Source organism: Bombina bombina, chromosome 2, assembly GCF_027579735.1.
Source record: "Bombina bombina isolate aBomBom1 chromosome 2, aBomBom1.pri, whole genome shotgun sequence".
Lineage (NCBI taxonomy): Eukaryota > Metazoa > Chordata > Amphibia > Anura > Bombinatoridae > Bombina > Bombina bombina.
In genome coordinates, this window is record NC_069500.1 from 719117549 (window position 1) to 719132781 (window position 15233).

The following is a 15233-nucleotide window of genomic DNA, read 5'->3' on the forward strand; positions in this document are numbered from 1 at the left end:
TGCAAGTACAGCAAAACCCGAAGATTTAGCATTTAGACGGATGATCTAATCTATAGCATCGCAAATAAATGCATTGGTTGTTAGCCGTCTTAAGAGTCTTAATCCTGTCCTGAATATCCTCCAATGGAGTTTCTACTAGAATCATATCAGATAAAGAGTCACACCAGAAGGTGGTTTCTCCAGCAACAGCCACGATCCATGCCGCTGGTTGAAAAAGCAGACCCATCTGATTAAACAGCCTTCTCAAGTACCACTCCCTCTTTCTATCCATGGGGTCTCTGAAAAAAGTACTATCCTCTAATGGGATAGTAGTTAGTTTAGCCAGATTGGATATGGCACAGTCAACCTTGGAAATAGAACTCCACATGCGACTTACAAACTGGAAAGTTTCTTAAAATTAGGGGATGGGGAAATAGGGACTCCCAGTTTTTCCATTCCTTGGAGATAATGTCCACCATTCAAACAGGGACCAGAAAAACCTCCGGAGCTTTAGCTCTGGATTGGTAAACCATGTCTAACTTAGAAATTTTCTGTTTTTCCGACGCCTTGGTCTAAAGTGAATAATACTTCTTTAAGTAAAAAAATGTACGTGTTCAAATCTGAAACTAAAGTTAGCCTCCTCTGGTTCTGTAACCCTTTCAGTGGAGGAGTCAGAGGAAGAAAGTTTTCCTTCAGAATTACATGGCTACTAAACAAACCCCAATCCTTTCTTGCAGGAAACAATCCATTATCGATCAATAAATCTAATCTTCAGAGCCCACTCTCTGCCATCCTCCTAGTACATGAGGCAACGAATTACTGGGAGGGCAGGGAAAGTGGGAGGGATACTTAATGCTTTGCCTCCTCCTGGTGGCCAGGTGTTGAATTCCCATAGGTAATGAATGAATTTGTGGACTCCCAATGCCATTAGAAAGAAATAAACATTTTATATCAGAAAACTAAAGTGTTTTATGTAGCTGTAAAATGATAACACTGATAAAGGGATATATAAGTGCAACAATGTCTCACTGCCAGCACACCAAGTGTATCACAACGCTGTCTTTCTAAAACAAAATGTGCATAACTTAGTTGTTGTTCAATTTTATTATTAACTCCGTCATTTATTTTTAAATACTTAATTATTAATTGTGCCTGTTATTCATGTCATTTACTTGCAGCATACTGTAGTTATCCTGAGATTGTGTATACAACAATGCTACAATAGGTCTCACATGTCACCTCTCTCAATACTGCAGTTATACTGAGATTGCGTATACAACAATGCTACAATAAGTGTCACATGTCACCTCTCTCAATACTGCAGTTATACTGAGATTGCGTATACAACAATGCTACAATAGGTCTCACATGTCACCTCTCTCAATACTGCAGTTATACTGAGATTGCGTATACAACAATGCTACAATAAGTGTCACATGTCACCTCTCTCAATACTGCAGTTATACTGAGATTGCGTATACAGCAATGCTACAATAAGTGTCACATGTCACCTCTCTCAATACTGCAGTTATACTGAGATTGCGTATACAACAATGCTACAATAAGTGTCACATGTCACCTCTCTCAATACTGCAGTTATACTGAGATTGCGTATACAACAATGCTACAATAAGTGTCACGTCACCTCTCTCAATACTGTAGTTATACTGAGATTGTGTATACAACAATGCTACAATAGGTCTCACATGTCACCTCTCTCAATACTGCAGTTATCCTGAGACTGTCTGTGCATACAACAATGCTACAATAAGTCTCACGTCACCTCTCTTAAAGGGACATTATACACTCATTTTTTCTTTGCATAAATGTTTTGTAGATGATCTATTTATATAGCCCATAAAGTTTTTAAAAAAAATAAATGTATAGTTGTGCTTATTTTTAAATAACATTGCTCTGATTTTCAGACTATTAACCAAGCCCCAAAGTTTTATGAGAATACCGTCAGCTACCTTCTCCAGCTTGCTCCTGTTTGTGTAAAGGATATTTTCATATGCAAAAGAAGGGGGAGAGTGTCTTATTTCCCACTTGCAGTGGGCTTTCCAGCTACCTTTTCAACAGAGCTAAACTGAGAGCTTCTAAGTAAGTTTTTAAACAGTTTTATACTGGATTGTTATATCAGTATCTGTGCATCTTATTCTTTATAGTAGTGTCTGTTACATGCAGTTTTATGAAAATGAGTGTATACTGTCCCTTTAATACTGTAGTTATCCTGAGTTTGTGTATACTACAATGCTACAAAAAGTTTCACGTCTCCTCTCAATACTGTAGTTGTCCAGAGTTTGTTTATACAACAATGCTACAGTAAGTCTCACATGTCACCTATCTCAATACTGCAGTTATCATGAGATTATCTAAGTATATGTTAATGCTACAGCAAGTCTCGCATGAGCAACCACCCAGTAGGAGAGGATACCAGAATCCCCACTCAGTACATACTGCCGTTATCCTGAGGGAATGCTACAGTGAGTCTCAAATGACTGATTAGACTCTAATTAGCTTAGAGACAGGAACTAGCGTAGAACAGGAACCAAAATGTAATCATGATTTTTCAGTGGGTATATCCTTGGGCTGCTCTGCAGTGTCAAGGTCCTGTAAATCTTGTACATATATGAGTGGCTAAATTGCTGATTTATATCATACACAACACACAGTTTATTTTATTGTTATAGAAGTGCATTACATGCAAACGAAAAAGATACACTGCGATCCTTTAAAAGCAACAAAGGTTTTTAATATCCATACATAAGTGCAAAGTGTCATGAAAGGCAACAGGGTTGTTAAAAGCAAAAAGATAGGCAGAACATTTTCAGGAACCAGTCTGTCCTACATGTTTCGGTTAATTCCTTAATCATGATCGGCTACCCCTACTTCCTGTCTCTTAAGCCTGAAAGTAATTCCCTATTGGTTCCTCAGTCTGATATATTAACCCCATCTTGTTCAGCTGCTTGTTGCTATAACATGGTCTCTACCTCCTTAATGTGTTTAATTAAAAAACGTTTTAAGCTGTAAAATATAAACATATTTGTATTACTATATATATATATATATATATATATATTCTAGGCTTACTTAAAGCCTATGTATATAAGCAGAAACACTACTAGCTAATGACATTGAAATTATTAACAGGAACATTGCCCGGTAACACAGGCTTATATGTATCATACAATATCCCCCTATTTTTCAAAATAAGAATGTCACTAAATATATATATATATATAGAAGTGCATTATCTGCTGAACAGAGAAAAACAAACATCTTTAGATATGTGAGGGAAAAAAAGTTTTTATTTGTTACATACACACACATAGGGCTAGATTACAAGTGCCGCTGTAAATCTAAATATTTCGCTAGCGTAAGGCTTTTGCATTAGTTGGGTTCCACTGGTATTACAAGTTGAGAAACTCATTATTTTGCGCTAGCGTTAACTCCAAAATCGATAGCGGAGTTTTCGGGTGCGTGTGCATGTGTTCCCCCATAGAAATCACTGGCAAAAACGGGAAAAATAATGGAAAAAACCTAACACCCTACCATAAGCCCCTAGCCTAATAACCCCTAATCCGCCAAAAGATGAATAGTGACAGCAAGAGAGACAGCAAAAGAGAGAGTGATAGCAAGATAGTAAGAGTGAGGCGAGCAAGAGACTGTGACAGCGAGAGAGAAAAAGGGACAAAGAGAAAGACAGAGAGAGAGAGAGACAGAGAGAGAGTGTGACAGGGAGAAAGAGACAGCAAGAGTAAAAGAAAGCAAGCGAGAGAGACAGAGAGCGACAGACAGTGAGAAAGAGAATGTGACAGCAAGAGATAGAGAATAAGAGAGAGAGCAAAAGAGAAAAAGCACGAGAGAGTGACAGCAAGTATGACAGGGAGAGAGTGTCAGTGAAAGAAAGATAGAGGCAGTGTGACAGCGAGAGAATGACAGAGTGTCATGAGATATAGATACAGCAACAGAGACACGATAGAGACATAGTGACAGAAATAGTGTGACAGCAAAAGAGAGACAGTGAGAAAAATAGAGACAAAGGGGCCAATTTATCAATGTCTGTCCAACATGATATGCTGTAGCGTAGCATGTCCGACAGACATCACTGAATGTCGACAGCGTACGCTGTCAGCATTTAGCATTGCACAAGCAGTTCACCAGAACTGCTTGTGCAATGCCACCCCATGCAGATTCGCAGCCAATCGGCCTCTAGCAGGGGGTGTCAATCAGCACGATCGTATAGGATCGGGTGGTTTACAGACCACAGCCTCAGCGGACCATTTATGGAGCAGTGGTCTTAAGACCGCTGCTTCATAACTGCTGTTTCCGGCGAGCCTAAAGGCTTTGCGGGAACAGGGGCATTAAGCTCCATTCGGAGCTTGGTAATTTGGCGCCAGAGTGTAAGCAGGAGAGACAACTAAAGAGTGTGACAATGAAAGAGAAAAAAAAAAGTGAGAGCAACAGCAAGACAGAGACAGACTGTGAGAGAGTGATGGCGTGAGAGTGACAGACAGAAAATGACAGAGAAAGAGTGACAAAGAAAGCGTGACAGAGAGAGACAGCAAAAGTGACACAGACACAGAGAGAGGGGGACAGAGTGACAGAGAATGTGAGACAAAAAAAGAGAGACAGGGAGAATGTGAAAGAGTAAGAAAAGAGTGACAGAGAGAGCGAGAAAAGTGACAGAGAGGGAGAGACACGCAGACAGAAACATAGAAAGACAGAGACAAACACACAAACGGGTACACTCTGTGTCTGTCTCTCTGACTCAGAGAAAGAGAGACAGACAGACAGACATGTACACACAGGAAGGGAGAGACAGAGAGAGAGACACAGAGAGAATAATGCCCATTCATACCAGTAACATCCCATCAGTCATACACGGAACAGCCAGTGATGTGCAGTCACTAGAGGCAGGTGAGGCAGTGCTTCACCTCTCATATGGGCAAAAATATATTTTTTTTTATTGGCTTTAAAAAAAAAATTGTAAATTTTTTCCCCCAGCATTTTTTTTTCTCACAGCTATATGTTGTGCAATGAAGAGGCACAATCAGGTCTGCCCACCATTACACAACATGCTGCGCCATCTACTGGATGCAAGTGGTTAAGATCATTGCATGGCTCATTAACTGCTTATTTGAGGCAGTCCTATTTGGGCTGAACCAATCCAGTGAGAGGCATTAGTAAGTGGAACATAGGGTTGGGGCTGGATGTTAAATCATATAAAACAAAACAAAAACGCAAAAAAACAACTTTCATATATTTTGTTGCTGTCCTGTGAACCTGCTAGCTTTGCTAAAGTGAAAAAGAGAGTTCTGTTCTTCCCCTCTAAGTGCAGTGGAATGTGCCACTGTCACTTCCTGAATCCTTACAGAGCAGGAGAGAGGCACAGAGAGCAGTGTTTCACCCACATCTTATTAAAGTAAGATTTTACTGAAAGATTCTGTTAGTTAAAATGATAATTTAATTAATGTGGTTTAGTGTTTGTTTACTCTTTTATAGCAGGGTCGTTTTTGTATTTTGTTTACTCAAACTTTACACCCACTAACTTAGCAGCTTGCCTCTGTACTTCACACTAAATTATAGACTAATTTTCTGAACTCTCTGTAGCTCTGCTGTTTTATTACTTTAAAATGCAGTGGTCCCCCCCTTGTGTGTGTGTCTCTCTCTATCTATCCATCTCTCTCCTTATGTGTTGTTCTCCCCCATGGTCTCTTTCTCTCTCTTCCTCCCCCTCTGACTCTCATCCCTTATGTAATGAAAGAATCTATAAGCATAATTTGCAGCATTAAAGTAAAATGTATGTTTTAAACATATTTTAATGGGCATGGCTTTCTAGATCTCATAATCAGAGCAAGCATTGTGTTATCTGGCAACAGTTTCTGCTACAATCCTTTTAGACTAAAATCAGATGTTTACTAAGTTGACCAGTTTTCCAAGACACCATTTAAAGGGACATGAAACCCATATGAAACCCATATGCAAATTTAAATAACTTTCCAATTCACATCTAATATCTAATTTTCTTTATTCTTTTGGTGTCCTTTGTTGAAAATCATATCTAAATATGCTCAGTAGTTGCTGATTGGTGGCTGCACATAGATACCTCATGTGATTGGCTCACCCATGTGCATTGCTATTTCTTCAACAAAGGATATCTAAAGAATGAAGGCGTATCCTAGCCACTGCCTCACCATCCTCTGACGTCACTGCACGTCACTGGGAACAGCTATTAACCCCTTCCCTACTATAATCCTTGGTGTCAATCATAGTGTAGTAACATTACCTGTAAATAAAGAAGGTAGTTAAGATATATATATATAGAGACAATATAAGATAATTAACTATTTCCTGATCCTTTGCTTTCATTTCTATTTTAAATGCAAGTTTAAAACTACAGTTTAACAATTCTAGCTCAATTTCACAAATTATGTAAATTACTGCATATAAAAGACAACAAGTTCAGTTTTACTAATCGTAGGTTTCCCATTGTTTATCTGCAGTGCTAGAAAACAGCTTATCTCCTACAAAATAAAATAAAAAAGAATGAAGAATAAAAACAAATGTTGTACTCCATGTGTAATATTTTCCCACACCCAGGTCTTCATGTTTCTAGCACAAATCCTAGGCACAGGTTCCCATTATTCAGAGTTGAAAAAAAGACAATATAAAAATCCCTGGCTGCCTGTTATAAAGCAGCCTCTAATTAGGATTCCAGCCTCTTGCTTTATGAAAATACAAATTCATCTCGCTCCTTTATCTGATTAGTGTTTCTTCCATGTTCAGCATAAGCCCAGACAACTCCTAACCAAGCAACAGACGTGTCCTTAGTCAGTCCTACTGCTGATTTGAGTCTCCCGCGCTTCTGCTTCCTCAAATCTCTGTACTATATGATCACTGCAGTCACGTGACTGTTGTGATGTCAGAGGGTTCTTTAGAGGGATGGAATCTAGTCGCTACCATGTAATTTCTGCTGGGCCGATAGGGAGAGACACACACACAACACAGTAGAAGGCACAGAAGATAGTTTAGTTTCATTTCTTTAGCGATTGTGCTTCAATAAAGAACAGAACTCCTGGGGAGCAAGTCACACAAGTGAATCTTCAGTAGGTACAACGGGAAACTGGATAATATCGCTGCAAACAAAGTGAGAGAAAGATAAAGGCTGGAAATACACAGACGTTGTAGGAATTACGGGCAATATAGAACCACAACACACAAAGCAAATACGACACAGAGACATAAAAAGAGGAACTGTGTTTAATGTTATTTTATTTGGGGATCTACATGGAAATAAAAACGAATTAAGGAGGTGGATATTTGCGTGTGATTATTTATTCCTGTCTCTCACTCCCCCTTTTTTTTCCAACCCTTCCCCCAAAAAACATTGCTTCCCCATTCTCTGCCAAGTGGAGAAGGGGGAACATTGTCTTGGCAATATTATCATTTCTCCTCCTTTTCCTCCTTGATTTTTTTTTAAAAAGATCTACCCTGCTGGATTTTATGGAAACAGTTGTGGAAAGCAGTAAAATATGTATAAAACATAACACCGCTTGGATTACAGTTTGACTTTAATACTTTTTTCTCTCTCTGTGCGCTTCGTATTGAAGTGTGAGGAAGATCTGTCAAAAGTGCTGCAAGAGGACTTTATGCTCTTATGTAGAGGGGACTGATTCCTGGTTTATTTCCTTTACCTCGGATTTACATATTCTGTTTCTCGTGGTTGACGTTTGCTTGTTGGAAATATATTTGTTTTACTTTTTCTTTTACCTTTAGCCATATCCTGTCTCTAATTCAGTCAGTAGAAGAGCACAGGGACACGGAAGGGTGAAGCTGCATTTATATTGATCACTTTATTGAGAACTATAGTTTGTTTAGTGTTATTTTATTTATATATCTGTATATCACTATATAGGTCCGAGATCACTTAGGGGGTGATGCCAATTGCCTCCAGCTCGGTACAGTCCAGCCCTCCAGATTCCAGTCTATTCACTCGGCTTCGTCCAGTCCAGGCAGACAGGCTCCGGGACCCTAAGCAGCAGCAGCCGCCGCCGTTGGGAGGCGGTGAGGGCGGGGGTGGTAGCGGTGCTGGAGGAGGAGGTGGGCTGTTGCCTTTCCCGTTTTGCCTCGATCCCAGCCAGGCAGAAGCAGGGACCGAGGCTGCAGCAGCCTCTGACAGAGGAGCTGGACTGAGCAGCAGATTGTTGGCTGTCTCTGCCTCCCCCCAGCACCCACCTCTGCTGCAGGTCGCCCCCTCTTTCTCATCCCCTCCATCGTTTTTCCAGTCTTTCGCTTCTGCCTCTGCTCCCCCATCCTCTCCTCCACCCCCCTTCGCTTCTGCCTTCCTGTTCCCTGCCTTCCTGGAGCCCCCCAGGACTAGATCCAGATCTAGGTCTGGATTCATAATGAACCAACAACAGCAGCTGCATGCGATGCCGGGGACAGCTCACTTCCAGCACCAGCAACATCATTACCACCACCAGCTCCAGACACCACCACCTCCTCTGTTATCTGCATCTTTACGCGGGCCAAGCATGGACAGGAATGATGATAGCCCCCCAGAAGGAGCAAGACAACCAAACAGCCCCACAGGGGTGGGTACCAGAAGGAGAGGGAGTAGTCCAACCAACAACCATCACCACCACCACATAAGATCTCAAGCAGGTAAGGACCAATTACATTTTGGGGATGGTGGTTATGATAAGAGATGTCAAATTTGCACAAGGAATAAAAAGTCTTAGAAAAGTTCCCATTCATTTTTATATTAGGTCATGATCTCCTGTTGGCCATTACTATTTAATGTCTGTAAAAGTAGGACAATTAAAAAAACAACTACTATAGTATTACAGCAGTGATACAGTTTGGTATTCTTTCATCATCTTTGACCTAAGGACAACATAATGCAAATTCAGTAATTTGTCTTTATTAACTCCCATACATCACACGTGTGTTTGTAAACTTCTACCATCAACTCCTAATACAGTAAATTCAGATAGACGATTTAATTTGATGTTCAGAACAATGGAGTTAGTTACTGCAGGACATCAATGTTGGTTACCAGATGACAAGCATTCTTGTGTTATTTCCTTCGGCTGATGTGGTATATAAGGGTCAAATCAGAGCTGAATGTTTTATCTGGAGGAAATGACAACATGGTTTTAAAGCTCATACTTAGATGCACCGAAAAAACACACATTTTGCAAAATGTATATAAATGTATCAATGCTCTTGAGAGAAAAAGTGTGCGTGCATTATAATTAGTTCTTTAAAGGCAAATGACAAAATAAGTAATACTGGAAGAAAAGTGGGTTAAAATATAGTTTCTTTTATTTTTAGAAATATGTTTGTGGAGCTGATTTTTTTTTTATCAGAAAAATAAAGAAATCAGTAAATAAGATAAAAAAAAAAAAAACGTAAATACAGCATGAAATATTTTTCAGAATTTCATATTTCTTCATAAAATTTTGGTTTTCTGAACACAATGCACAGGAGCTGGATGGGTTATTTTATTGTCATTTTTAATATTTTATTCTGGCTTGTGAAAGGGACACTGAACCCAATTTTTTTTGTTTCGTGATTTAGATAGAGCATGCAATTTTAAACAACTTTCCAATTTATTCCTATAATCAATTTTTCTTTGTTCGCTTGCTATCTTTATTTGAAAAAGAAGGCATTTAAGCTAATGAGCCAGCCAATTGTTGGTTCAGACCACTGGACAGCACTTGTTTATTGGTGGGTGAATTTATCCACCAATCAGCAAGAACAACCCAGGTTGTTCACCAAAAAAAGGGCCGGCATCTAAACTTACATTCTTGCTTTTCAAATAAAGATACCAAGAGAATGAAGAAAATTTCATAATAGGAGTAAATTAGAAAGTTGCTTAAAATTGCATGTTCTATCTGAATCACGAAAGAAAAAAAAATGGGTTTAGTGTCCCTTTAAGTTTTTTTTCTGGAAAAAGAATATATATATATATATATATATATATATATATATATATATATATATATATATATATATATATATATATATATATATTCATACATACACACTACGGGTGATCCTAGGATGTAGTGTAATTCCCCATCTAGACTATTTATTTTGCCTCTGCCAGGGGGGTTCAAGGAAGACGCCCCGCTGATCCTCTGGCATCCACCCCAAGTGAGCCTTGGGGAATGAGGTTGAACCCCACAGGCGGAGGCAAAAAAGATAGTTTAGATGGGAGAATTACAGTGCATCGTAAATATGCCTGATGCAGTGACTTGATTCACTCTGAGTAGATTTATAATGTTACATCAGGCTTTGCCCACAGCTGCTTGGGTAATGTCCGTTTTACTTGTAGAGGGTGTATTTTTTTCATGCAATGTGTTTTGCATTCTTTGTTGGAGGTCTTGCTTGTAAGTGAAATTTAGTGTTTACGACCACTGGAAAAAAATTATATATAATGTTATAAGGCCTTGAAATATTGTATACAGTTTACTATTAATATAAATGTTGCTGTTATTTTTTTAGATCAATTTGCAATATACATATTATAAATAATATATATATCTATATATATATATATGTATATGTATGTATATATAAATATATATAAATATATGTGTGTGTGTGTGTATATATGTATATATGCATGTATATATCTGTGTATATGTATATATGTGTGTGTGTGTGTATATATATATATATATATATATATATATATATACTGTGTATGTGTATATATTTATATGTGAATAACAAAAACAAACATAACCTATAAACAAAACTGGTGCATAATTACCATTATTTGTTTATATAGTTTATTTATTTATTTAAAGTGCTGCAAAATTGTAAAACACGTATGGCATTTATTTATATCAAATTTAACAGTGAGTTAAATACCATAACACGTAAGGCTAAAATTAAATATTTAAATATTTACAAGACCCAAAAAATAATAATAAACTGCAATACACTTTTTTGAGATGTTCCTTATAGACAATGAGCGCTAATATTGTTGTATGAGTTATGCCTGTCAGCACTAATATAGCTATAATAGTTCTGCCTGTCAGTGGGCAGTAAAACAGGTACATGAGTTGTGACTGTCGGCTGCTGGAACTATTAAAGCTTTGTAAATATAGCTTTGCATATCCCTTTAATCAGTTAGAAATGGGAGACTTTTGTAACAATTTATTACTTTAATCTTATAGAATAATTTAGGTGGGATATTTATCTCAGACATTATAATCCCTTATTTTCTGGAAATTTGTAATACTAGTTGAAACCTTTTTAGATGTTGTTTTACCTGTAGAAAATGTTTGGTGCAAGGTCCAGTACTTAAAGGGACAGTTCATCCAAACATTTTCTCCCAATTATCCATTTTACCTGCTGGAGTGTATTACATTTTCCATTGTTCTCTCTATGTATTGAGCTTTAGTTTTCCAGATAAATATAAGATAAGGAAGAAAGTGTGTGTACACAAAGTGATAACGTAATGAGATATGATATTACCTGAAGCCCAGCCCATTGTAATAGGCTGTGGTTTAAAAGCACAAAGCCAGCTACTTCATATACACAAATGCAATTTTTCATACATTTTATACTCTGCAACTGGTTTTTACAAGTCATTGAAAATACATTAATATAAAAACAATTTTACAGTGTACTGTCCCTTTTAAGGTATGACAGAGTTCAGCAACTTCCTGGTGTGTGGTTATTGCACATATTTATATACAATATATACCCTTCTCCTTTTTCTCACTGAGGAAGTTACCTGTTACCTGTTTGTCTACCTGTATGTTTATTTCCAAAGACATTATGAATAGCTGTCCATTTCTGGTTCTTGAGAATGGGATGCAAGTTAGAGGTTTGGGATTACTCTGAAGGATTATTTAATTTGTATGTTTGACAGGAAGAAGTTAATAACTGTTCAGTTGAAATAAATGTGAGACATATGTTAAATGGATGGAGGTGGGTGTTTTAAAAGACTGATAACATTATCTGTGTTGTATGCTTTTTTAAACTCCTTTTTTGGTTCCAATCTATATAAGAAAAACATTTTGCACACAAAAAACTCTCCCTTCCCACACAAAGTGGATTTAGACACTTCTGTGTTGGGCAATTTATAAAGGTTAGAAGTACAGCGCCACCATTCTGAGTGCAAAAAGATCCACATAAGTAGCCCTTGAAATGATACCCATTGTCTATCACTGATATGAAATATTTATTATGGAAGTTCTCATATTATTGCAGTATTGTTCCAGTTAAAATAGCTCTGATGTTGTTTATAGAAGGTGCAGTGGAGTTGTTGAACTTGTTGGTACTGAAAGTAGAAAATGAAATACTGACTGTCACATATTTTGCCTGTCATCTGATGCCATTGTATCAATTTCCTTGGCCTGTGGAAAATCCTGTATTTATCTTGCAACAAGTTATAACAAAAAAAAACAAAAAAACAAAATAAGAAAGAAAAATACATTTGCACTGGAACTGAACCCTTATTGAATTTCAAACTTGATACACTGATGCATTGGTAAAATAGAAAAATAGATTTTCATTTGTGACTGATATATAGATTTTATACGTTGACTACTCTGTCTTTAAAATATGACAAGCTTTTAATAAAACATTGTTATATAATATTTTGAATTAAAGGGACAGTCTACCATAGAATTGTTATTGTTTTAAAAGATAGATAATCCCTTTATTACCCATTCCCCAGTTTTGCGCAACAAACACAGTTATATTAATATACTTTTTACCTCTGTGATTACCTTGTATCTAAGAACCTTCTTCCAGCCCCCTGATCACATGACTGTGACTGTTTATTATCTATTGTCTTGCATTTAGCATTGTTTTGTGCTAAATCTTAAATAACCCCCTGTGCCTGAACACAGTGTTATCTATATGGCCCACGTGTACTTTTAGTCTCTTTGTGTTGAAAAGGAATTTAAAAAGCCTGTGATAAGAGGCAGCCCTCAAGAGTTTAGAAATTAGCATATGAGCCTACCTAGGTTTAGTTTCAACTAAGAATACTAAGAGAAAAAAGCAAATTTGATGATAAAAGTAAATTGGAACGTTGATTAAAATTACATGTCCTATCTAAATAATGAAAGTTTAATTTTGACTAGACTGTCGCTTTAAAGAACACTATATAAGACAGCATTAAACGCCCATCAAAAATACATACATGTTTAAAGGGACATTGGAATAAAAAAAAAAAAAAGTCTGCATAAAGGGCTGGATTGCGAGTGGAGCGCAAAATTGCGCTTTCACCAGCGTGATATTTGCGATCCTCTCAGTAGTACAAGGTTAACGCAATGCGAATGCGGCCTCACGTTTGCATTGCCTGGAAGTTTGCACACACGAGCGATCTTCCGTAGGCTCCAATGGGAGCCTCGTTCCCATGCCATGAAACACGACAAAGAACCTAGCGCAGTGCAGAAGGTAAGTCAAGCATCATTGGGCACCAAATTAAAAATATATATGAAAATGAAGATGAAGCGCATGTGAGCATGCGTGAAACGCGTCAGTTCTAGCACCCCTTGCACACCTGTGTTAACTCACTTTGTGTATCAAATAAAGTCACCTGACTTCAAAGTTCCTGAGTCCTCGCCTTTCCTTTTGCATCCTATATATATATATATATATATATGTGTGTGTTTATATGTGTATATACACATATTAACAAATATATATATATATATATATATATATAAAAGCATATACATATATATTTAAAGCAAAAACACAGTCCCCATAGACATCAATGTAAAGGCACTTTTCAGTGCGGTTTTGTTTCTAACACCCCACATCCCCTAACTTTAACCCCTTATAACTGCTTTGTGCAGTTATTTATAAAGAAAAATAAAGATGCTCATATTTTTTATTTTAAGAAAAGAGTAACGATAATGGTGCCTACTTTATTTTGGGGGCAATTGGAGCACATCTTTTTAATTAACCAGAGGTCTGAACTCTGGTTAATTGCACAAAGTGCTATCTTTTTCTGCTTCCTTTAGAGAAGCTGGAGTGCATTTTATGTTAGTCAGAACCATGACACTGCTACATGCTGTATAGTGATTGGTTGATATGTCCAGCAGTATATTTAAATGTGTCTCTGCTTGGCCACATTAAAGGGACACTGAATTTACTCCTATTATCAAATTCTCTTCATTCTCTTGGTATCTTTATTTGAAATGCCGGCCCATTTTTGGTGAACAACCTGGGTTGTTCTTGCTGATTGGTGGATAAATTCATCCACCAATAAAAAAGTGCTGTCCAGATTTCTGAACTAGTAAAAAAAGCTTAGATGCCTTCTTTTTCAAATAAAGATAGCAAGAGAATGAAAAAAATTGATAATAGGAGTAAATTCGAAAGTTGCTTAAAATTGCATGCTCTATCTGAATCACGAAAGAAAAAAATTTGGGTTCAATGTCCCTTTAAGGGAAGTAAGATAAACAACAGTCAAATGGCTTTTCAAGCGGTGTGTCCTCAGGCTTGTAAAACAATGCATATTTTTCTAGCAAGATAACAGTTTAAACACATTTATTTTGTATGTGCTTATTTTATAATGCAGTTACATTACTTCTGATACATACAGTTTTAAAAATGCCTTTAATGCCCCTTTAAGATTAAAGATACAAGGGCTTATTTTATTAAAGGTTTCATGTTAAAAAAAAAAAACAACAACACACAGATGTGGCCTGGATATTGGCTTTATAATCATTATATATTCAGGACTAAATTATTCACATGAATCACATCTGTGTCTTTTTTTTTTTTATTGCACTTTTCCAAAGTAACTGATCACTGAATTATGTCTGAGTGTGTTATATAACAAAGCAAGTAAAAATAAAACTGCATCCCCGGTCTGACGTAGGCAAACAACGTACAAGTGCACAGAAGCTAGCAGCACGCTGCTACATGCATTAGACTGCTTTGTAGCATAGCTCTAATTATTAGAAATATTGCACTACTTATCTCATTAGCTGTATTTTCATCATTGTTTAATAAACAGAAACCTGCAATTGAGCACTGTAAAAGACAGGTTTCTAAAATTGTATTTCTATTTCTTAATTGTCGAAAAATATATTTCTTAGATGATACATAGTTGATCCTTTTTACCTGTATCTGTCCACCCTGTTTACCGTTAAAGGCACAATTATTTTTTTTTCATGATTCAGATAGAGCATGCAATTTTAAGAAACTTTCTAATTTACTCCTATTATCGATTTTTCTTCGTTCTATTGGTATCTTTATTTGAAAAAGCA

General features: G+C 37.0%; 1 protein-coding gene across 2 annotated transcripts in view; it reads left to right on the forward strand.

The window, feature by feature from the left end:
* Positions 1-6917: 6917 nt before the first annotated feature.
* Positions 6918-15233, forward strand: part of RNF38 (ring finger protein 38) — a 415090-nt gene continuing 406774 nt past the window's right edge. For both annotated transcript variants that reach the window (XM_053702728.1, XM_053702729.1), the window contains exon 1: positions 6918-8646. In XM_053702728.1, coding sequence (XP_053558703.1) covers positions 7920-8646 — 727 coding nt within the window. In that variant the 5' untranslated portion in view covers positions 6918-7919. The remainder of the gene's footprint in view (positions 8647-15233) is intronic.